At 43.7% G+C, this 23,611-nt stretch overlaps 3 protein-coding genes across 3 annotated transcripts; 1 reads left to right on the top strand and 2 right to left on the bottom strand.

Moving 5' to 3' along the window:
• Positions 1–5,705: 5,705 nt before the first annotated feature.
• dolpp1 (dolichyldiphosphatase 1) lies at positions 5,706–9,453 on the bottom strand. Its single transcript, XM_037485446.2, has 8 exons — positions 9,323–9,453; positions 8,603–8,703; positions 8,372–8,456; positions 7,932–8,031; positions 7,540–7,638; positions 7,215–7,343; positions 7,009–7,098; positions 5,706–6,859 (listed from the first exon to the last, which is right to left on the bottom strand). Exons 1-8 carry the CDS (start codon positions 9,396–9,398, stop codon positions 6,823–6,825), a joined length of 717 nt encoding a protein of 238 aa, XP_037341343.1. The 5' UTR covers positions 9,399–9,453; the 3' UTR covers positions 5,706–6,822.
• A 2,007-nt stretch (positions 9,454–11,460) lies between these two features.
• Positions 11,461–17,413, bottom strand: miga2 (mitoguardin 2). Its single transcript, XM_037485246.2, has 16 exons — positions 17,294–17,413; positions 16,255–16,503; positions 15,923–16,133; positions 15,705–15,820; positions 15,484–15,604; positions 14,999–15,126; positions 14,758–14,875; positions 14,551–14,660; positions 14,348–14,460; positions 14,065–14,137; positions 13,846–13,932; positions 13,636–13,734; positions 13,370–13,504; positions 13,238–13,291; positions 13,028–13,144; positions 11,461–12,772 (listed from the first exon to the last, which is right to left on the bottom strand). Exons 2-16 carry the CDS (start codon positions 16,348–16,350, stop codon positions 12,572–12,574), a joined length of 1,779 nt encoding a protein of 592 aa, XP_037341143.2. The 5' UTR covers positions 16,351–16,503; positions 17,294–17,413; the 3' UTR covers positions 11,461–12,571.
• Positions 17,414–17,959: 546 nt separating this feature from the next.
• st6galnac4 (ST6 (alpha-N-acetyl-neuraminyl-2,3-beta-galactosyl-1,3)-N-acetylgalactosaminide alpha-2,6-sialyltransferase 4) lies at positions 17,960–21,227 on the top strand. The gene is made up of 5 exons (XM_037484234.2): positions 17,960–18,310; positions 18,423–18,575; positions 18,923–19,332; positions 19,707–19,814; positions 19,911–21,227. The coding sequence occupies exons 1-5, from the start codon at positions 18,287–18,289 to the stop codon at positions 20,095–20,097; spliced, it is 882 nt and encodes a 293-aa protein (XP_037340131.2). The 5' UTR covers positions 17,960–18,286; the 3' UTR covers positions 20,098–21,227.
• Positions 21,228–23,611: the final 2,384 nt, after the last annotated feature.

Below are 23,611 nucleotides of genomic sequence, written 5' to 3'. Positions count from 1 at the left end.
CATATTGATTTATTATGCACGTCCTGTATGGTGCAATAATGACACTTCGGCTGAACCTTTGACCTTGAGAATGAGAGAGGACGCTAAAAAAACCTGTCTAGTGAATTTTTCAAAGATCAATGATGTCCACCACTTAGTGAGCCTACGTCTTTCGTTGCGGTTGTTGTCGAGTCCTCCTCTAGTACTACCGGCCCCGTTGATTGAACAGGCAGCGCCGGGAGGTTCCCAAGGGACCAAAGAGCTGAAAGCTCTGCCAACGGCGTGAGATCTGCAATGCAGTGAGTGAAAAGTAAGACACATATCAACAGTAGAAGTGACCTGTAACGAAAGAGCAACGAAAGAATCATCAGTTAATAGATTCACTAGATAAAAGCAACAAACACAATAAAAAAGAACACACAATATGTTTGAATTAAACCTTTCTCATAGTTGACACATTGGGGGTGAAACGGATGATTTTAATTTCGGTCTTCCAGTGGTCCCTGCTTATGAAATGGAACAGAGCCGGCCATGATATTGGTTTCACGCTTTTCCTGCTGCTGTTATTGCTGCAAATATTTATTCAAGCTGTTATTATCTTTTCTATGAAGTTTTTTTGTTTTTTTTTTTACGGATGAACAATCTGATTTGAACTGTTTTATAATAGAAACATTGGACCACAATATTTATACTTTTCCTGCTGCTGAAGAAAATCTGTTTAACTGAGTTAGCTAGCGACCTCATGTGGAGCGTTTTGTTTATCCTCAAACTAGTGAATTCAATAAAGGAACCTTGATGTTACGGATGTTTAACAAAGACGATACACGTGTTTAAAAGATTACATTTAACACTCTACTATTTTAGTGAATACTTTGTTTTGTGGCTACGCTGTTTCTGTCGAGAGCTAACGTTAGCTTGGCTGATATTAGCCCTGCGTAACCTCCCTTGTTTCATCTGGCTCCATCCATTTTAATGTCTTCTTTATAATTAAATGAATCAACTCGTTATGTTCTAGTAGGTCAATTTAGACTAAATATGTTAATTAATGGGACTGCAATGTGTGTATGAGACTTGTGGATGTTTGTTAGCGTGTGCTAGCGGTTCGCTGTGCTAGTGAAGCTGTAACACGGGCCTACTGCTAGTCGAGCAGCTTGCTTAGGAGCAACACGTCCTGTGTGGCTTTTATAATTTAAACGACACACGAAGAAATAAGATTTCAGTATCGGAAAATATTCACGATTCACGTGAACACTGAGGCCGAGTGGCGCCCCTCCTCCCCCCCACCCCCCCCCCCAGGGCATGGAGGTCCGACCTTAAGCCGAGAGGTCAGGCAACGATGGACTCCGGTCGCCAAGGTGAATGAAGATCCAAGGGCCCGACCGACTGAACTGCAGCGTTCATTGGCTGCTAAAAGGGGGAATTTCGCTGTGAAGACGACAGTCGGTGCAGCGCCTCACAAATCTGGACTGCGTGGGAGCGAGTGGCCAGATGGCAGAAGACAGCAGCTCAGAGCTTTTAAAAAAAAAAAAGCAGTGAAAGATTCAAAGTGAACGACGCAAAAGAGTGCGGTCCGATCAAAATGAACCCGGGGGGGAGGGGGGGCTTTGACCGTAATGCAAAGCCATACATTTAGCCTAAAACAGGAATCAGCATCACTCCCCAGGTGAGGCATCCTATAGTGACGTACGTTCTTCGGTCCAGAGCCCCTTAACAAAGCAATAAGAAGAAGCCACACAAGGGGAGCCATCGACGGCCGAGCAGAAGCATGAACAGATGACATCACACGGGGACATTAAGGAGGATCACGAGCTTTTCATTCGGACGGAGAGGATTATAACGATAAGGGAGTCCCGCAACACCTGCAGCTCCTGGCAGCCATCCCGAAACCGCGTCGAAGCACACGGATGACATGAAAACAAATGGGCACCAACTAAAGCCCGATTTCGGATTACAGGCATCCACGTGCTCAAGAAGGAAAACGGAAGCAATGTTTTGTAAGGTTAAATGCGAGATGATGGTGGTAAAACATCAAATTGAAATCACTGTCCACTGACATTTTAGCAAAGCGAGCTCTCCTACGTCAACGTCACCAGATGTTCATGAACCCAACGCATGTTTTGGATGGGAAGCATCCCGTGGCGACGGGCGGGACGACCCATGCATTATTCTGTGAGCGCTTCCTAATGCTGCACTTGACAGCATTTGTGGCGGGGGAAGCCATTTCCTCGCTGAATTCAACACTACCGACAACACTGGCCCGGGCCACTCTGCTATTTGAATGCATTTCAGTTATTTAGGTCAACAAAACATCTTAGAATCAGAGATACCCCCCCCCCCCCCCCCAAAAAAAAAGGCAACACAAGCTGCCTGGTAATGCATATTTGGAAGCTATTTTGCATTATTACAAAAAATTCTTCATAACACCTGAATTGTTTTTCCGCTGTACGATGTATATTTATGTAAAGTACTTGTAGACAATTATAAGCAGACATATTTCATGTTGTTGTTTGTTATCCGTATGTAAACCAGCCCAGAAGTGGTTCCTGTCGCTTCGATCGCACTCAAGAGTCCGGCTGGTCTGCGATTCGTAAATTAGAGATTTCACAAAAGCAGGTGAGCCAAAGCAGATGTTGTGCTTCGTAGACGCACTATTTGATAGAAATAGAAATACTGCCGGGGCCACAGATTCAGAGCTGTTCGTTCATGTGGTTGTTGTTGTTGTTTTTTTATCATCTGCAATATCAAAGTTAGTGCCACTAGAGCTCCATTATTGGGTAAAAATAGAAGCACGTGTTCTCCAGCAGACCAAAGATCGGGACCTCACGGAGACTCTGTCTCCTGTTTCCGTCACGCTTCCCTCAGTGTCTAAATAAAGACTAAAATACTGGAGGTGAGACGCCAGAACAAAACAAAAATCAAAGCAATCAAAGCTTTTTTTCTTTACTTTTTTTTTTAAATCGAGCAATTTTAGTCAAAGTCTACCAGCCATTCACCTGATACAGACTATTTATAGACAGTAATCAGATGTATTGGAGGAATCAATGAACAAATGTTCTTACTAACTTAAGCCCGTACACGTTTAAAAGAAAATATTACAGAACATGACGTCGCTTAAACGGTTTTGTCCTCTAAATATCTGATTTGTCCTTGAACCGAGCCCCTTGGGAACTTCTACCTTCCATGAAGCTGACTTCAGGTCAGTGTATGTTGCCCTCAAGTGGAGAAACAAAGAGAGACCACAGTGATGCACAAGCTGTTAATCCTTTTGACTTTGGCCTGAAAAAATGTGTTAAAATGAATGGAATTAATTCGTACTTTTAATCCGATTTTATTTTTACATGAATATTTCAATTATATTTTACTTAACACTTCTATTCCACACTATTGCAGAAGGAAAAGTGAAGTTGTAGGTAAGTACACTTATTAATAAATACAATAACCTAAAGGAACCTTTTTTTAGAACTAGGGAAGCAACAGGCTGTTGGAGCTGCTTTAAGATCTTGGATCAGGTTAAGACAATCATTTGGCTAATGATCAATACTCCTCACAATCCCAGAAGATTATAAATGTACCTGGGAAGCCAAAAAAAAAAAAAAACGAACAAATGGGCCGCCATTGTTCAAACGCTGATGTAGTTAAATGGATGATCAGGCCGCTTGGTTTGCGGTGTTTTATGTTTTATTCAAAAGACAAAAAAAAAAAAAAGAAGATGAGGGCGGCATTTTGAACGCTCAAAAATTTGTTAAAACAAGCGTTATCGCTACAAACGTTAATTACCAGACTATTCAACGCGTCGAGATAAGCTGGCAGCGATAAGAGTAAGACTTTAATTTAACCCCCTTGATCCATTTGGCATTTCTGCCATTACAGTTCATTGATTTTTGAACTGTAATGGCACTGTTAAAGTATCTAAAGATGTCTAAAGCACCAAAGAAGAGAACGTGGTCTGAATCTGGTCCACGTGTCTCCTCACACGGACACAAAACACACAAAAGTATATTTCAATCATCTCATTCGCCAACACAGCTTCTTAAATCTCTTCTTATCCAACTACCCTTTTTTTATAAACTGTTTTTAAATAAAGATACCCGTTTGGTGGCGGCTTCATTACGGTCCCCCTGCAGGTGTGTGACGGGGGCCACCTAGTGGCTCCGAAGGAGACACACACAAAAGAAATCTGCAGGGTCAGTGTGACATTATGCAGCGTGGAGAGCAAAGATTTGAGCGGATGCAACGTTTTTACATCAGTTGACGGGTTTGTTGGTTCGGTTCCAACAGTCTGAAGAGTCAGTAAAACAGTTTTTTTTTTTTTTTTTTTTAAGCCCTCCACAAAAAATTTTTTGTCCTGAAACCAGATTTGAGCAGAAACGCGGAGGAGCTTCCAGCGCTGGGAGGCCGCTGCCAACCTCAGCTGGCACAAAGGAGTCGGAATTAGAAAGAACACTCCAGTTAGTTTGTAATAAATGTCTTCAAATGTGCATTTTGAGGACTGGAAGCCAGGATTCGAGGCGGGTTTGGCAGGAGACTCAAATACAAATAAGTGTGTTATTTATTAACATGAATCCCCTCTTTGATTCTTTGCTTGATGTGTGTACTTTTCAGCGAACGTGGCAGTTAAACCTCATGGATTGTGCAGATAGTAAAAGCTACGTTTAATACGTCACTTATTTTCTTGTACTTGCATCTCAAATTTATGGAAAACCTAAACGCACAAATGTAAAATTTAAAAAGCTAAAATGCCGAGCTTTCTTTGCTAAATAAAGTGACGGGAATAAACAAATCCCCCGTGGATGATAAAATGTTTCAATTTTGTATTTATTTGTTCCACATGGAAAAAGTGAACATGATTCAGCAATGAAAAATGTTAATCTAGATTGAAAAAATAATGCATTTAATGAGGCTGTATTGATGGAACCGATGTCCCAGTCGTATCTAGAGTCTTACTGGCGGATCAGCTGTGACTCTGCTTTCATGCAGACTACACCGGTGGGATTGGATTTGACTGACAGAGGCCACAGAGGCCAACAACCACACACACCTGTAATCGGACTCAAAATGTTGGTAACCCCTGAGAAGCGCACGGAAATACACAACCTCACCTTTTCCCAACAGAGACGAGAAAAGAGTGCTCACCGCCAGCAACACGGCCCCCCTTCTTCTGCCCCCCACTTCGACCCCACCCGACTACAACTACGTCGAATACGCACCTGTAAAAGGTTCTATCGAGGCAAAAATCTCAAACTCCAAATCCCCCCCGTGTGAATTCTTGCTCCACTCCACTCGACGGCAGGATTCATATTTCTCCATACTCTTTGGAGTCGTTGGTGCACCAGTACAAACCGACACTAATGTGAATAACGCTCCGCTGCCCTCAAACAGACACAGAACAACAGCAAAGTGACAGTAAATCAGATTAATTAAAGTCAAAATAAACCAAAGCATGCGATCAAAAACAGTCCTGTGTATTTCAAACATGACACCTGAACCATCTCCTGTACATAAACACATTTTATTTAGCCTGATATAGGTTACACATGGGGGGGGGGGGGGGGGGGGGAGAGGGGGACAAATCTAAAGAGAACTACTTCCCTCTATGGAGCTAATGATATGAGTTTTAAATCAGCTTAAGATCCCCACATGGCAGCTGTAAACATCAGCTGTGAGGAATTAAGCAGAACCACATGCTACAACCGACCTGAGGCTTTTTTTTCCGTTTATAAAAAATAAAATGAAAAACGAACGCAAAAGGAAAACCCCTCAGCAATCGTTATGTATGTTTTCCTACTAAAACGATATGGAATGTTATTTTGGAAATGTAGGTAGAAAGCAAAATAATGATCTGCAACAGCAGAAAACTAGACATGAAAATGAATGAAAAAACGATTCCCAGAATCTTGTTTGCAAGCTGCTACTGTGTGTGTGTGTGTGTGTGTGTGTGGGTGGCGTTAAAGGAAACACCACCTCGGTCCAAAGTGTGTCACAACGCCCAGAAAAACAAGTAATGAGACTGAACCCCACCGCTGGGATTCAGTCTCATCTTAAAAACGTGGCTATGAGGAGAAAGCACACACCTCGATGCTCAATAGTACAGATTCAATTTACACTGCAGATAAGCTTATGAGTCTTATAGATCAGGCCTGACGGTCAAGAAAAACAGAAAGGGACTGATGGGGGGGGGGGGGGGGGGGGCGCGAGTGTCAACATCCAACTAGTGTACGTCTCTTTTTAAATTGTAAATTTCACAAAGTGCAAATTTTCATTTATATTACATCATAAGCAATTTTAGAAATTGTTCATCTCCTAGTATACAACAATGAAAAATGGTTAATTCCACCCCCCCCCCAAAACCCCACCCATCCTAGCATCAACCAACCCGCCAGCTATTTATCTCAATAGTTTTAAAAAAAGGAATCACTGAATGCATGCTGCAATGCGCCCACCGATTTGTTAGGAACGGGACCTACGCCTCCTCTTTCAGCTCTTTGAGTCTCCTACGGTACGTTGTTATCGTCAGCGTGCGGTTATAGTTCAAATATATATATGTATATATTAATCTATCATTAAATAGTGTGCCGCTAGCACAGTCTCGCATGCATTGCAGGAGCATCGGGAGGGGGGGGGGGGGGGGGGGGGCAAGCTGTACAAGGAGGAGAGGCGCGTGGACGGACTCGCTCAGGCTGCAGGCCGAGTCCAGGCACTCTGTCGCCAGCTGTAAACGGTTTTTGCCCTTTACTCCTTACAACCACGTCAGTCCAAAAGATGGTTCTCCAGTGTGTTTTAGTCATGTAAGCATTTGTTATATATATATATGTGGGTGTGTGTGTCACAGAAGAACCGTGTAGATCACTGAAGTTTTGTTCCAAGCTTTCGTTGTCTGTTCCTGAAACAGAAAAAAAAGGAATTGAGTCAAATGCCTTTTGACCTCTGCAAACAACTTTTCAGTATCTGGATTTTCCAGGTCAAGTTCAAACACATTTTTTCCTCTCTCTTTTTTTTTTTTAGGCAAACAAAATATTGTCAGAAACGTACCTTGCCTCTGACCTGGTCACAGTATACTCAAACCACAAGATGTTGGGAATCAGACTTGTGTCTCGCACCAGGAAGTACTCTGATATTGGCCTATAAATTAAGAAAAGATTAAAGAACAAATGAATAGAACGCCCACAATGATAAAACTAGTTCTCTGCTTCCCCTGTGACACAAGCAGGAGGCCAAGAAATTAGAGCACTACTTACCACGCTGCTATTTTGGGGAATAATGGTGTCAGCATCTCTTGTGTGATAAAGAACCAGATAATGGCAATCGTACATCCGGCCACTCCGCCATAGAAGACCTGGCTCCAGCTGTGATACAGCAGGTAGACCCTGAGAGCGAGAGAGGGGCAAAACAATGTTCAAAGAGAAGAGGAGTTGGGCCTGGGCTCTGAATTCAACTAAGTGGAGCAGTGTGCGCTTCAAATAGTATCACTTGGGATCTTTGTCCAGTGAAACGAGGTTGCAGCATAGGAGGGTGAAAAGTCTGGCTTTATTTTTTTTTTTTAAACAATTGTTGCAGCCTCACCTGCTGTATGACACCGATAAGGCCATGCCCAACAGGATGATTGACAGTATGTGTCTCCACAACAGATCCACGCATCGAGCATTGTTCGTTTGATGCATTCTGAAAAAAGACACACGATGACATCAGCCTCAGGGACGGGTGAAGCGTGTATGGAGTTGTAATCAAACACATGGTAATGAGATACATGCCTTGGAATAAACTAATTAAATAACAGATGCCAATATAAATAATGTGCCTTATCGACATAGATCTGAGGTTGACAATACAAGTATTACAAGTATTTGGTATCTGGTCCAGTTTTATTTTAAAATGTAACTTCTTTGAAAACGTTGGGCATGGCAGAAAAAGAACCTGTATTTCATTTATTCCTAAAGAAGAAAAAAACAGCTCACCTTAAATAAAGGAAAAGAAAGAAGTAAACAACAAAGAACCACATAAGCTGGGAGTGACTGGAGGGCATCCCATACTCTGTGTGTAGGGTGGTATGAGTTCCTGCAGAAAGACAACATGATTTAAAATTTACATTCTTAATATTTTGGTCAGGTAAAGCACCAAAGATTGTGTGAGCTTGAAAACCAGACAGCTAGAAAAAACCCTTAACCTTAATGAAATTACACATTTAAACAGGAACGGCATGTGCCTGTAATTGCAGTACTGAGGTAGTGCCTTAAATGAATGCATTTCTCTTATGGGAGATTTTCAAATAGGAGGTGGCAAGGAAAAGGTTGTGCCCCGATCATGAGATTTGCACTCTTAATGGACAATCCAATGTGATATTGTGTTGTGAGGATATAATGTGCGTGTAGGATGTCAATAGTGTGGCCACATTCACCTGCGCATGGGCGCGGCTCTCTGAGAATGTGCTTCAACACCCAGTTCACCGCCTCATTCAGGATTACGCCACCAAAGAAGGAAATCTGTGTAACACAATTGATTTCATTAGCGAGACAATTAAGGTCAACACAGCAAACTTCTGCAAACGTCTGCAAACGTCTTGTCCTGCTCTCAAAATTGACTTTAAAAGTGGTCCTCTGAAACTTTAAAGTGCATGTGCACAACTCACCGTGTGCAGCTCTCGTTTAAACACGATGAGTGTAACGAAACCCACCAGGATTGCGATGGGTAAGAGACTGAAGTAGGCCAGCACATGTCCAGTCAGATCGCCTAAAACAGAAGAGACACCAGTGACGAGTAGTCTAAAACACCTTAACCAACATCAAAATCCTCTAGCACCACTTTGGAAGTACTCGATGAACCCGGATGCTTGACATCTTTGACTGAATACAAGTAAGGAGGCTGTCGCGGAGACGCAGCGAAGCTATCACCCATTACTAACGTTGCACATTCATTTATTTTGACCACTTAAAACAGCTCGGTGCTAAGTGGTTTATGCTAGTTACACTAATCAGTATGCGAACATGGAGCTAGCTACTATGTTAGCCGTAGTCTTGGCTACAACCCTATAAAGAAAATGGTGAAATAGCTGGTTATTTCCACTAGTGGGCAAACATATTTTGCTGTTCACTACGCTTTAATTGTGTAGAGTAATCATTACAGCCCGCCGCACATTTGCTAAATGCAAAGGGTAAATATCAAAGCTGATGTCGAGGCAGCTAACAGCCTAGCTAGCCTTCATTGTGGACGTTAGCCGCAACTGCGCATGCGCACTTGTCTCACAATTTGGCAGCCCGGCTAACATTCCCCGCGGCGCTCGACGTTTTTGCAGCGTCTCACTATTTGGCGGCGTCGCCAACTGTCCGTGTCCCTGTCCGTGTTAACTTACCCTCCGGGAACTCGACGTGTGTCAGGGATATGGACCGCCATCGAGATGGTGCCGAGCACTGCTCTTCCATCGCCATCTTACCCCGGACACAACCGGGCAGTCCCGGTGAAACGCCCCCAGACGACGCGCTCAACCAATAGAAAGCGGAGCCGTGTGTTCCAGACGGGCCCCGGCCGCGGAGCAGCCGTCCAATCACAGGCGAGCACCGAAGACGAGATATAGTCCCCATAGAGGAGAATTATTGAATGAACAAAAAAAAACACACTAAAGTCCAGTACTCCACAAAACTGCTCTCATTCAAAAAAATAAAGTACATGGTTGGACTGCTAAATTCATTAAGGCTGCACGTTTCTTAAATATAATGTTATCGATAGAATGGCTTGGTGTTTGCCCTAATGTGTGGGGTCAAATCATCATATACAGTACGTGTAATGTTATAATAGTAATTACTTTTAGAAACATTACTAATGCTTGATAGACGAGTAAATTAACATTTGAAAAAGTGGTAGTGAAACTAACCATGAAAGATCATTTATGTGCAGAATATATATATATATATATATATATATATATATATATATATATATATATATATTCATGATAGTGAGGTTTTCTAATTTGTTGTCTAGTTTGACAATTAATCATTTAGTTTATACAATATATTTCAATAATAATGAAAACAATCCCCATTAATTTCCCTTTGCCTAAAGGGATTTTTTTCAAAATGTCTGTTTTTCAGGAAGAAATTGAAAGCAGGATTTAACACTATGTGATAATACACACGTTTCAAGGCCTCCGACATCTTCAATGCAAACTTTGTCTGAAATCTGATTCATGCATATTTTCTATAAAATGTGAGCTACTTTCCAGGAGATACAGGGGAAAAGATCAATAATTGTTTAAAGACAAATCTTAAAGCATTGATGTTTTAAAATGGTGTACGTTGATGATGTCCCTTGTGTTTTCAGGGATAAGTTTGCAAAAATGAAAAGAAAAGGATTTTCCAGAGATTATACATTGGCTCGCTGCTGGGATGTGAACCTATGAGTTCAGCACCCTCCACCGGCATTACATTGAATATATTCAGAGCTTTCACTTCTCTCCAACTGACTCAGATTACTGTGTCAAGGTCTCAATAATGAATTATGTGTCCTGCATTACGTCACATTTTATTTGCTGTTGCAGCAAACAGACCATTAGAAAAATAAAGGATATGTATCTTCATTATTGTTGGCAATACTCAGAATAAAATCTTAATAGTACGGGGTCAATAAAGTCTGTAAACACGCTGCAGCGTTTTGGCCACAGTTAAGTCGTCAAAAAAAAACATCCTTTTCTCTCACGTTGTTCACACTTTCTGCTTTTTTTAAGGTCTTTAAAAAATCAACCTCTCCACTTTACTAAGAATAAATAATCTTGTGTTTCGGGAATGTTTGGATCCCGGTAAGACATTAAATACGATGAGCCGTCATCAGTTGGGAAAAGGCAAAACAAACGTATAGTTTAATAACAAAAAATAACATTTAATTTGGAGGATCAAAATTAATTTACAGTTTGTGCTGGCATTGACACGTAACAATAGGAAAGACAAAAAGGCATGAATAGGACCCTCGCAACGTACAGCAGTGAAATCGTCCTGTCTGAATTGTGGCCATCTGAAATCCTGGTGACTCTTTAATCAGCTTTAGTCAGCTTCTCTAGCTTCTTTCTAACTGGGATTTTCCAAAAGAACAACGATTGTAGCCTCAAAAAGTTACAAAGATACACTGATTGATGCATTTCAGAGATTGTCAACATGCAGAGGGATCGATCTCTGATCATCTGCTGAGACAAAGCAGAGCAACACTAGACTAAACATCTTTTTTTAATTGCATTCATACCGTTGCAAACCGATAAGTCTACATCAGCAGGTCTAAATCAGCAGGTCTAACAGTTGGGAGAACGGACTACAAGGGACTTTTTGAACATTTCAAACAAGAAGACTTAATTAAAACAACTTTTTAAAGTAATCAGAATGAAGAATTTCCATATTTTTTTTGGGAAAGATAGTTTCAATGCTGTACAGAATTTAAACTGTCGGTGCTATAATGCAATAGGTTGTTTAATACATATTTGTACAGATAAACCGATCATACAAAAAGAGCTTTTGAACATTCCTATATCTTCCTGCTTTTTGGCATAAAGTGCAAAATGCTTAAAAACACAAAGCTGCACCAAAACAAAACAAGAGACTTTCTTTTTTTAAGCTCTATTTACAGTTGGATGTAAATGCTGGACAGAAACAGAAATAATCCCAGGCTGTTGACTCTGTACGGCCTCAAGAGCCGGATTTGGATTATCAAGACCTCAAAAGAAACACTTGTGTGACTATGAGTGACATGTAGCTGCTAATTTGAATGCTGAAACTTCATCATCATCAGTGCACTTACGAGGGTTAGTCTGACTGCACAATGCCGCCTTCTTCATCACAGGTCTTTATGAAAAGAAAAAAAAAATCCTCAAACTGGCATCTACTAAGATTGGCATTTCGAAATGTTTACCAAGATGGGAAATATTTCTGTTTGTTCATAAATCATTTTTCTTTTAAAAAGCCTCGAAAATTATGATATGACCATGTGCACTTTGTGAATCCCAGGAGGTATTTTTGACATCTGACAGTAAGAAAAGGTGTAACCGTTTTAAATAACCTTGTGTGATTGGTAGTGGGAAGTTTCTTCACGAACCTTCAGTGGCACTTAAAAAGATTATTTAGATCATCTACTGGCATCTAGTTAGAGAACGTCCATCTTTACAAAACTTTTGCATGTTAGCCGGATCACTGCCATTTCCAAAAGAACACAGCTGGGAGTCAAAACAACACTTTGGGATAATTAAGCTAAACCACATGGGATGAAATGAATACTTATTCAGATGAAGGATGAGACAAATCCATGGAGCCCTTCAAATCTTCAGCTGGCCAAACCATCCAACAATTGTTATGGTTTTCATAAATATCCTTCCCCTTTAATATAAAACATACATTTCGCACATTTATTTTCACATAATTATGAAGACTAGAATGTTCCACGAGTCAGTGTGAACAAAAGGTCCTCGGAGGGACTCCGATGTGTGGGACTAACGGAAAAGGCCTGGTCGCCCCGCGTTGGCGACCGCTTCCTCCAGGTGGGATTTTAGGAAGCATCCACGTCTCCAAAACAAGGCCCGAGGCAAGTTCTTACGAGTCGGGAACCCCGAGGGACTCCAGTAGTCTTAGTTGGGCCCACATGTGCCCTGTGGGTCTGTGGGCGGGGCTCCATTGACCTCCAGAAGGCTGCTGATTCCCAGGTAGCCCAGTAAAATCTCACTCCGGCGGTGGGAAAGGTTCAGGATGTCCTCGGCCAGGCACTGGGCCGAGGTGAAGCGGACTTTGTCGTGATCAAACATATCCTTCAGGTACTGCAGGATTTGTTGCTGCAGGCGAGAAAAAAAAAAAAGGAGGGAAATGAATGACTTGGAGAAGAAGAAGCTTTGACTAAGGAGTACGACCAAATAATCTAGTTGCATTATGGGTAGCATTTTTGGAGCTCGGCCCATACGAGGGTTAAAAAGTCAGAATATATATCTATATCTCCGCTGCTTCCATTTGGGTTATTCTGTCTCTTTATTGACATGACAAAGTGTTAATAAAGCTTGGGACTTTTTTTTAAAAGTTGTGTATGCTCTCACCTTGAAAATGGTGCACACTTCACTCAGGTGCTGCCGGGGGCCCAAAAACCCAAAAGCTAAAACTGGGCTCACGTGTTCCGATATGGCATAGAAGTGGGAGATAAAACCATCAGGGACCTGCGGGGGAGTAAGAGAGGAACTCAGCGGTCAAAACCAAAGACACAAAGCTGCAATAAATCACTTGGAATCTTTGAATCAGCTCCAACTCACCATGAGAAGACGTCTCTTTGCTTTCAGGACAGACCAGCAAGCAGTTGCCAGAGCCTAACAGAAAAAAACCCTCAGTTATTGGAGTGATCGTTGAAAGAATTGCTGTATGTGTGTGTGTGTGTGTGTATTAACTGTTTCTTTAAAGCTGTCAGAGAGCCAGCGGTTCCTCAACACAGCGACCACAGAGGAGGGAGGATTCTCCAGGTCTTCAAACGAGTCCATCAGGATGAAGTCCAAAACAATGTCAAAAAAGTTCATACACACCACCTGCAGAGATCCCCCCCCCCCCCATTATAAATAAATATATGATATACACTGTAATTTCAGTCTGCCAGGCTCACGGCCACCGACAGAATGATTCAAATGAGCTTAATGTTGTCCTGACTTAATGTTCTCACCCCTCGACCCTCCAGCTCCATCTTTGTGACGGGCCACGTTTCTTCCCTCTTGGTGTAAAGCAGCATGTCCTCGTAGCTCTCCAGGAAGCCTTTGGGACTCTGCGTCGGGGGCACAGGAAGAACACAGGAACTTAGTTCCAGCTGTGCCGAGACGTCCGCACAAGCGCGTCGAGGTGAATATCAGTGAGGATCCAAGTGAACAGCGGTTACCTTATTGGCCTTCACCATCAACCCGACAATCATTTGCTTCCCCGTCTCCATGAAAAATGTGCGATGACTTTCATCCAACAACAGGACCTGAACATATTTACAAAAAGGACATCAGTGACTGCAGATTATAAAAAGATGGGCGAGGGGTTTTCAATAATCACAAGCTTCCGTGATCTAGAAGTGGACTAGAATGGGCCGGTTGTAGGAGGTGGAACCGACCTGGAATGCTTGTCTCACACATTGAAGCTTGGCCAGGAAGTCTTGGTCACCAAAACATTCAAGTAAGTCCGTCCTTGTAAAAAGAGAAAGGAAAGAGACACGCGGTCAGCTCATGACATGCAAATGACCCGTTGGAGGAAAACAGCGGCTGAAGACGACGCTGATTAAACGCAGTGAGAGTGAAACAAAAAGAGAAATGAGGAATAATTGAATACACTGTTGGGTGTTAAAGACATTGATTAGTACACAGCGTTTCACATTCGGAGATGGCACACGTGGTTACCTCAGAGACCGATAGGACACTTTGTTCTCCCGGACCAGCGACAGGGCTTCCTCGTAGAGAGCGGCCGGCTTGTGCGGCTGGTAGACGTCGTCCAGAGACAAGGCGTCGAACAGCTGCGCGGAGGAAACACGAGACGCTCAGCAGCACGTACATTCGGGGGTTTCTGCCCGTTGTTCGGGGGGCCGAGGAAGAGGGGGACTGACCTCTGCGGCTGAGAAGAAGGACTCGTCGGAGGTAACGGTGGTCGCGTCGTCGTCGTCCCGCCGCCTGTGGAAACTCCCCACTTGCGGCAAGATAAGAGTTCCTTCGCTCTCTGCCAAAGGAACGCCACAAACTCTGACTGACAGGACCAAAACACATGCACTTAACACGAATATGACAAGCGGAGACCGCCCCCCTTTCACTCTTACCGAAATCCGCCAGTACGCTGTCGGTCGGGATAGTACTGCCAAAGTCCTCCTGCAGGTGGTACGCCCTGTGCAGCAGTGTCTCCAACTTCTCAGCAAACACGTTATTATGGGTTTCAACCTATAAAAAAAAAAAAAAAAGGTTATTGGTATACAATTTAACATTCTAGTGCTCTGCTCTGAACCCGACTGTGTGGGAGAAGGCCATGCACACCACGCTGGTAAGTATTGTTGGGCGGGTTACCGTTGGAAAGTCCTCACACGCCGCCCCCTGCAGGGCGAGGCTGTTGTTGCTGGAGGTGGAGTGGGGGTGATGGCGGATATTCAGGGCCTGTTCCCACTTTTGCAGAGCTTCCTCAAAGAGCTCCATCCCTGACGGGAAAAAGAGCAGTGAGACGTCACGCAGGCCGATTGTAGCGGCCTGCGCCGCCACGGTGCTGAGAGCCGGGTGATATTCCAGCCTGCTTTCAGCAAAAGGGGATTTCCTGCCGTATCAAATATTTTGCTAAGTACAGGTCAAAGTGGCCTGAGTACAACATTCAAATAGCTCCTGCTGGATAATCCCAATATGAACTAACGGCACCCTGGGTCCAATAGTCCCCAAATTAACAACAGCGCAAAGTGAATGCTCGGATCGCTCGGTTTCACACGTTTTATTTAAGGCATGACAGCAAAATGTCTGCCATGCAACTGGTGTATGACGCCATTACAAAACCAGGAAACACCTACCCAATATGTAGAGATTCTCTGCATTTGCATCCTCTATTGCCCCTGACTCTTCCGCCACGGGCTCCGTTTCCCAGGGTGTGGATGGGTTGGCTGCCTGATTCGGAGAGTTTGGGACCCGCGTCTACGACAGAAACGCACACGCGACACATTAGGGAGGTCGGAAGGCAGAAAAAACGGCTGCCCGGATGATATGGAATTAGTTGCAGATTGCAAAAACTAACCGACGCCAGGCTGTGTGAGGAGCTTGAGTGTTTACTGGGGGCCAGGGAGGAGATTCCACTCATGGTGTCATTGCTCCGGGTGCTGGGACTCATCGCCTGTCGGCCGGTAAACGGGGCTGTGGAGAAGAAAACGTACTTATTCATTACATACTCCATTCGTGATACATTAGGGAGGCATGACCGGAACTCTTCCCTCTGGGGCGTCAAGTCATCCAAACCTCTCTTAAACGACGAGGGTCTCCCTGGCTTCATCAGCGCCTCCGGTATTCCCACCGTCTTCCGGTCCTCCTTCCCTTGCGTCACCTGCTTCCTTTTTCTCCCCCGCCTTTTCAGCTGATGAGCGGTGAGAGCCAGGGCGACGCTACCCAGCGCCGTGGCGAACAGCACCTTCTTCAAGTTCGGGGTGAGCTTCAGCTGGGAGAATATGGACTGAAAGCGGGGCGGGGAAAGGTAAGGGTGTCAACACGAAAGGGGATCGGCGAAACATTAACCCGTCCATGAAAAGCGCTCAGGTTCAGAGATGCAAAACTTGTATTCAAAGCGGGTTTACCTGCCCAAACGTGGAATACAGAAAGACGGGTATCTCTGCCACGGTCATGGCCAAAGCCTGGGCGATGGACATCCCGTCCGCTTGTCGGAGTGACATCTCAGAAACGCGGACGCCTCCACCTTTCACGCTCCACAAGGCGCCGTCTCCGCTCTGAGATCAGCCGGCTCAGGGCTCGCCGGTGAACCGTCAATCGTCATCCACTCCAGAGCTTGAGCAACAGACGCGGTGTCTGATGGTAGATTTATTCCCCTAGAAGAAAGAAGACAGGAGTTTTGCGACATTGTGTTATATATGTAAAAGAGATGACGTCACACAGTTATTGTACCGCCGAAACAACAGTGCTTTTGGCCCCAGGTCAAAATGTCTGGAGGCACAAATCTAGCAGCAAAGCTCCACGGCTTTAAGCTGTGAAGATCGAGCTCATGTGAACTGTTAAGCAGCAGAACAACATTACACATTGTGCCAGCTACTTACCTGCACACAATGTCTGGTATGCAGCCAGTTCACACACACACACACACACACACACACACACACACACACACACACACACACACACACACACACACACACACAGTACGTGACAAACCGCAGGTGCGGATTCAAACGGTACTTTCATCTTTCTTTCTTCGACTAATGCAATTAAACATCGACTGACATAACGCAAGGTGTGAACGATGCTTCTCCAACCACACGGGCCACATTGTTGATAGTGAAGAGACTGCAAGCTGAAAGAGACAACCGACCGTCGGTGAACAGCAGGCTGGGCAGCTGGGACGCTTTTGTTTTCACGTCAAACGCACAACACGTCTGAGCTGTGTTTTTGTAAGCCTTGTTTAATGACCGGACACAATCAGCATGCTAACGTCAGCTAGCACACTTAGCGAGCCTAGCTCAGCCTCATCTGTCACTTGACAGCGCAGCGTCGTCTGTTCGTCCAGCCGCTGCTTATGGGGCTTTGAGCTCACACCTCGAAGGCTTTGTGTAGCGCAAACAAGCGGTACAACTAATGCCATAATCCGTCACACAGGTTACATACCGTGGTCATCCAGGGCGCCAGGGAAGGGCATTCCTGTGTCACAGTCAGTGAAAGACGCACACTAGCTTTTTGCTAGGAGGCGGTGCTTTAGAAAAGTAGGGGCGATGACGCTGCGGAACAGCCAATGGGATGTGGGGGAAAGAGGTTCGCTTTTCGTCTTGACCAATCGGATGGACGTTCGGTGGGGCAACAATACCGGTTGGGGGTTAAAGTTTCCCGTTCCCATTGGTGCATAAAATTACATCCTGGTCAGTTATTAGTTAATATTAGTACTTTTCTCAGGGTATACAGACTTAACTTTGGAATAGCTATGTTTAATGAGTAAATAAAAACACTCGAGCTCTGGCTTTGCAAAGTTTACGAGCGGTACCTGAAGGCCGCATTGCAAAGTCTCGATTGTGAAAGTGATGCTAAACTACAGTGATACAGATACATTGTTTCCGGTTTTGGAAAATTCCTTTCAGGTTAAAAGTGAGATAATCAAATATAGGTCCAAGTGTGTTGACAAAACAACCATGCACTGTGGTTCTCGGGTAATATTCTAAGCTGATATTTAAGTTCACATTCCAGCATGAATGTATTTATTTAAGTATTTGTGTGTGTTCAGATCGATCGGATGATACGTTTGTTTTGAAGGAGCCGGATCGGAAGCCGTGCTGTACAGTCCACCTGACGGTCTGTTAGACACGGCCTTAGAAATACGGCTGCGACAACAGTAAAAAAAAAAAAAACGGAACGGATTTCAGATAATAGGTTACTATGCTGCCGATCGATTTTGAATAGCGAAAGTGTCCGCGAGGCGATGCCACTTACATCCCGGGTTTGAGAGCGCTCATCGGAATTTACCGAGAGCAGCTATTAATATCTGTAGATATGACTCCCCATGAACAGGACACCTTCGTGCCTCGGCTGGTCTCAGTCTCGCCGATTCCGTCTCACGTAGAACGGCTGGAAGAATGAGTGTCGCCCCGCTTCTTGGATTGGTGCTTTCTCATGAGTCTTGATATGAGATATCAGGTACGAGCCGGTTTTTTCACATATCATTCTTAAGTATTTATGGTTGCACAGTACGTTATCGATTAAACTCACTTTTATTTAAAACACACACACACAAAACAAATGTGTACAGATGTTCCACTGGCTCTGCCTGCTGAGCCTGAGCTTGAGCCTCCCTCTGTTGTTCTGGTTTGGACACGTGATGACGCGCGCAGGTCTGTCGCTCGGTCTGCAGAGGGGGGGGCTCAGGGGTTACCTGAGGATCAGCCCGGCCAGGGTGGACCAGGTGAGTGGGTGAGAGAGAGAGAGAGAGAGAGAGAGAGAAAATGATTATTTTCATCATCGATTTTATCCTCAATTTATTAATTGATAACAGCAGTTACGAACGAAATGTATAACTAATATATAACTAAATTACTTTCAACCAATCTAGTTGGGAGGATTTCCTCTGAGGATCTTTTGTTTCAAGATGACTTTCCCTGTCACAAAGACACGCATGCCAGTTTCTTTTGCATGGCATTCTTCTTGCCTCTTACACTGAGAACACACTACAAAGTGTCAGGGGTCACCATGTGTGTGTGACACAGAGATAATCACAAAAGTTATTCCCCGTGTGTCCCTCTTTCCCAACAGTTGCTCTACATGCACTGCAGCCAGTGTGCCTTGGTCTCCAGCTCGGGTCAGATGCTCGCAGCTGGCGCGGGAGAAGAGATTGACAAAGTCGGATGCGTGATCCGGATGAACAATGCACCCACACAAGGGTACGAGGGAGACGTCGGGAGCCGCACCAGCGTCCGGGTCGTCTCTCACACAAGCGTTCCCTTGTTGGTAAAAAATGAGCGCTACTACTTCCAGCAGTCGGCGGACACCACGTACGTGTTCTGGGGTCCGGAGAGGAACATGAGGCAGGACGGCAAAGGACACGTCTTCAACGCTCTCTGGAAAGTGGCACAGAAGTACCCGAAAGTCCAAATCTACGCGGTGACCACAGAGAAGATGCAGTACTGCGATGGTTTGTTTCAGAATGAAACGGGAAAAAACAGGTAGGAGTTTAGCGTCCCCCCAATCGATCGATGAAAGCCCGGACTGATCCACTGATTATTGGTTTCCCCATGTATTGTATTTAAGCAAAGTGAGAGCCATTTGTGTAGAAAAAATTAAGTAAAAGGACCGCTACCATACTGTAAAAATATAAGTAAAAGTCCTGTTTAGAAAATGTATACAATGATACTTCGATGTCTAATGCACAATGAAGAGTGACTTTTAGTTATAGTTTTATGACTTATTAATACAAATCATTTAAAAAATCATCCTAAATCAGTTTTACTAAACTAATACACAAACCAATGATGACTGGAGCCCGTGCCAGGCTTTTGTTTGGTACAGTTGTCAGAAGAGCCCGCTGTCTCTCACCCAGAATGAAGACGGGGGCGTTTCTCAGCACCGGATTCTTCACCATGATTCTGGCCATCGACATGTGCGACAGCATCCGCGTGTACGGAATGATCGACGACAACTACTGCAGGTGAGACGCGTTGTCCCTTCGTGACCCTCACCCTTGAAATCCTGTTTCCAAGCATCGCACATATAACCCCTCGCCCCCTCCCTCCCTCGCTGACAGCCGAGCCAATCACAGCGTCGTTCCCTACCACTACTACGAGAGGAACCGGGTCGATGAGTGCAGGATGTACAGGTTCCACGAGCACACGCGGCGCGGCGGCCATCGCTTCATCACGGAGAAGGCCATATACGCCAAGTGGGCTACGCGCCACAACATGGAGTTCAGACACCCCTCCTGGAGCCTGTGAAAAAGGAGATTTGTTCAAACCGAAAAAGTTGTTTTGTTTTTTTTAGCTGCAGCGGATGTACTTTTAGGGGGAAGGGTGCACGCTTTCAGTATTATGAACACTTTCAATGTATTGTGTGAATACTGGTGAACCGTAAGCCGCTAAACTAGAAACTGAAAGCAGTTTACACCAAAGGTTACAACATTTTTGCTCTTTTTCGTATCGCCCGTGCCTTGACTTTCGGTCTTATTTTGCACAGTAAAACATGTAATCTTTTTAAACATGCACCTTTGTTTAAGGCTGCAACTAACGATTACTTACCAGCATTTCTTTTCTTAATGAATTAGTTCATCTTTTTTTTTTCTAGCTTCGCAGGAAAACGTAGCAAGATATATTTTTAAATGTCATTGCAGTAACCTGGAATCTACATTACCAACCATCACACAAAGTTATTTTAAATTTAAAATAAACCTAAAAAAAAGAAGAAAAAGAAACAGGAAATAATCACGTTTTAATCACTGAATTCAACCATTAATCGATCACCAAAAAAGTTCCACTAATTTATTTATTGAGTTATTGTTTCCGATTATTTTCCCTGATTGTAACCAGTTACAGTGTTGTAATGCTACTAAGTAGCAGCAGTGGTCCAGATGTTGCCGTTGCGAGTGCCAATCAACTCGAGGAGAGGTCATGCAGTTTGTAGTTTTGGGGGCGTATGTAGATGTACACCCACCACAGAGAAGACAGTATTAAAACGTGACTGCAGAGGGGGTGGGGGGGGACAGACAGACCATAATCCACTGACACGGTGCCCATAGCTTTACATGACATTACATGTCCTTTTACTGCCGATCAGTGGGCCACGAACACTGTGCTAAAAACAAGGAGCATGATGGGAGAACACGAGCACTTCTTTTGTGGCAGATGGGACGGATTGGAGTTTGTTGTCTTTGCTTCAAACACTGGAACTTTGTATTTTTGCTGCTACCACATGATGCTGCCTTACTAGTCGCACAGTGCTTATTTACTGACAAACTCCAAAGACTGTAATGGTAATCGCACTGCTACTGTGCAAGCTACTGTGTCAAAGTGTTTTGCTGTAAATTACATTTCAGACTGGAATTGTCTTAATTAAAGCACATGATCAAGAACTCTCTGGTAGCCATGGCTTTTTTTGTTGTGACAATGAAATGTTATGTTTGTGTGTCACTTTCACGCGATGATGGGATTTTTTCGTGTGAAGTTAATTGGTCCATGTGTTCCAAACGCATCGATGAGGGATGCCATCAAGCTTCCGTTGTTTTGCTCATGACCTCCGTCCAATAATGGCCCACAGGACATTTGGTTGGAGTTCGTAAAATCTCCCCACAATATTTAGGGTTGCCATAGTTTAGAGGTCTAATTTGCTTTTGTATGGAGTGAATGAAGTTGTACATTTATGCTGAATTCTAGGTCTTCCTTAGAATCACCGGAGGGGGGCGCTGTAGATGCATTAGTTTCATACCAATATCTTCCCCTTTATAAATACTTAGATTAAGCCAAATTAAGGGTATTTAAATGCAGCTAATTTACATTTTTTTAATGATTTTTCATCCCATGTCTGGCACATGTTTGTCTTGTCTTAATTAAATCCTATATTTACATTTTGAATGGGGACTTTGAAACGCGTACACCCCCCGCAAACACACCCACACGCGCACATCCGTGTGCTGCAGCGGCCGGCGGGGGGGGGGGGGGGGGCGTGATGACGTCAGCCGGTGGCGCAGGAAAATGGGGTACGACAGGCAGAGGAGGGTGAGACCCGACATCGAGACCGCAGAAGGCCACGAAACGGTAAACCCCGGATTGATGTTTTCCGTGCGTTCTCACAGCGTCACGTGTCACGTTAGTTATTGTCTTAATCACATCGGTTGTTGTTGTTATTGTTGGAGAGAAAAGAAAAAAAATAATCGGAAGTAACGTTTCGTCAACAGCGTCCCAGGAATGACTGACTGCGTATGGTGTGTATCTGGTTATTCTTGGTGAAAGTGATAATATTCCATAGGTACAGCGTCCAGTAAATAGACGCTTAAATAATTGCCATAGGTCGCAAATGACTGAACACAGTTTTTTTGGTTGATATAATCCCGGGGACGCTAATGCGTAAACACACATTTATATTTATTTATATATATATTTTTTTCTTCTTCATAGAAACCGCACTGTAACGCTCGCAATGAATGAGTTGATTTGTGTGTGTGTGTGTGTGTGTGTGTGTGTGTGTGTGTGTGTGTGTGTACCGGACAGATATGATGAGAGAGAGCAGCCTGTGTGTCGGTTCACATCCTGATCAGACAGCATGGGGATAAAGATCAGCAAGGTGAGGAAAGACCCCGCAACACCTGCAACCAGCAGGATCATTATTGGTCTCGTTGAAGCAAGTATTACATTGTACTATCATTGTTGTTACTGTTTACATGTGGGGGGAGTATTCGGGGGCTTTAACAGGGGTACAAATGTCAAACTGTAAAATCCTCTTAGCTTAGATTTTTAAAAAGTATTTAATTGAAACTATTTATCATCAGGAAAACGATCTGTTATAAATTCCCAGTGAGCATTTTTTGGTTTGAAAAGACGTTGCAAAATGGTTTAGAAGTGAAAGTGGTTTCAACGTCTACAAATAGACCCGTTTTCAACGTGATTTTTAATATCGGTGGTAAACGTACAAATGTGGACGTCATTTCTTTTTCAACTATAAAAAAAAATAATGCTATAGCACAAAGTATTTTAAAATCTTAAAGTTTTAGTATATTTTAGTATTTTAGTGTATAGTTGTTTCAACGTCTACAAATGGTTTCACTTCTAAACCATTTTGCCACGTCTTTTCAACGTCGGGCCTTAGACGTCTATTCAACGTCTTTTCAACCAGAAAAGGCTCACTGGTATACTGCCTCACTCCTAATGCACTAATATTGGGGGGGAAAAAAAGGTAAATTACATTTAATAATTGAACAACAGCCTCCATCATAGCTCTCCATTAGTAGATTTTCATTTTATTTTCTACAAAAAGGTTGGCAGGTCATTCTCTCAGTGAGCCTCAGGCGGATGATGCTGCTCTCCCTTCATCGTCCTGCATGAAAGGAGAGACTAGAAGAGGAATAGGGGATTATGGATATTTAAAGCTTATTGCACAAATTAATTATTGGGATTGTAAACACAAACCAAGCCTTTAATGATCGAATGTATTAAGTAATGAATCGTTCCGGTTCTCATTCTGCTTTTGTTCAGCGCTAACACAGAGAATGTCTGTTCACAGATGTGTATGTTGAGCCCAACAAACTCATCACTGTTTGCAGTAGAAGTCACGAAGGGAGAGAAGCTGATGCTTCAGAGAATCACCGCACTGTATTTCGATCAGTTCTGATTCCCTCCACTTCTTCCGCATCCCTTCATTTCCTCCTGAAATGACAGTAAAAAATCCTGGAAGCGCTGACTGAATTCTTTCATGAGAGAGACATGCGATCACAGACCCACATTCTCCCATTTGAGCAAAGAG

This window comes from Pungitius pungitius, chromosome 18, assembly GCF_949316345.1.
Source record: "Pungitius pungitius chromosome 18, fPunPun2.1, whole genome shotgun sequence".
Lineage (NCBI taxonomy): Eukaryota > Metazoa > Chordata > Actinopteri > Perciformes > Gasterosteidae > Pungitius > Pungitius pungitius.
The sequence above is the reverse complement of the archived record's forward strand: the minus strand, read 5'-3'. Positions and strand labels throughout refer to the sequence as shown.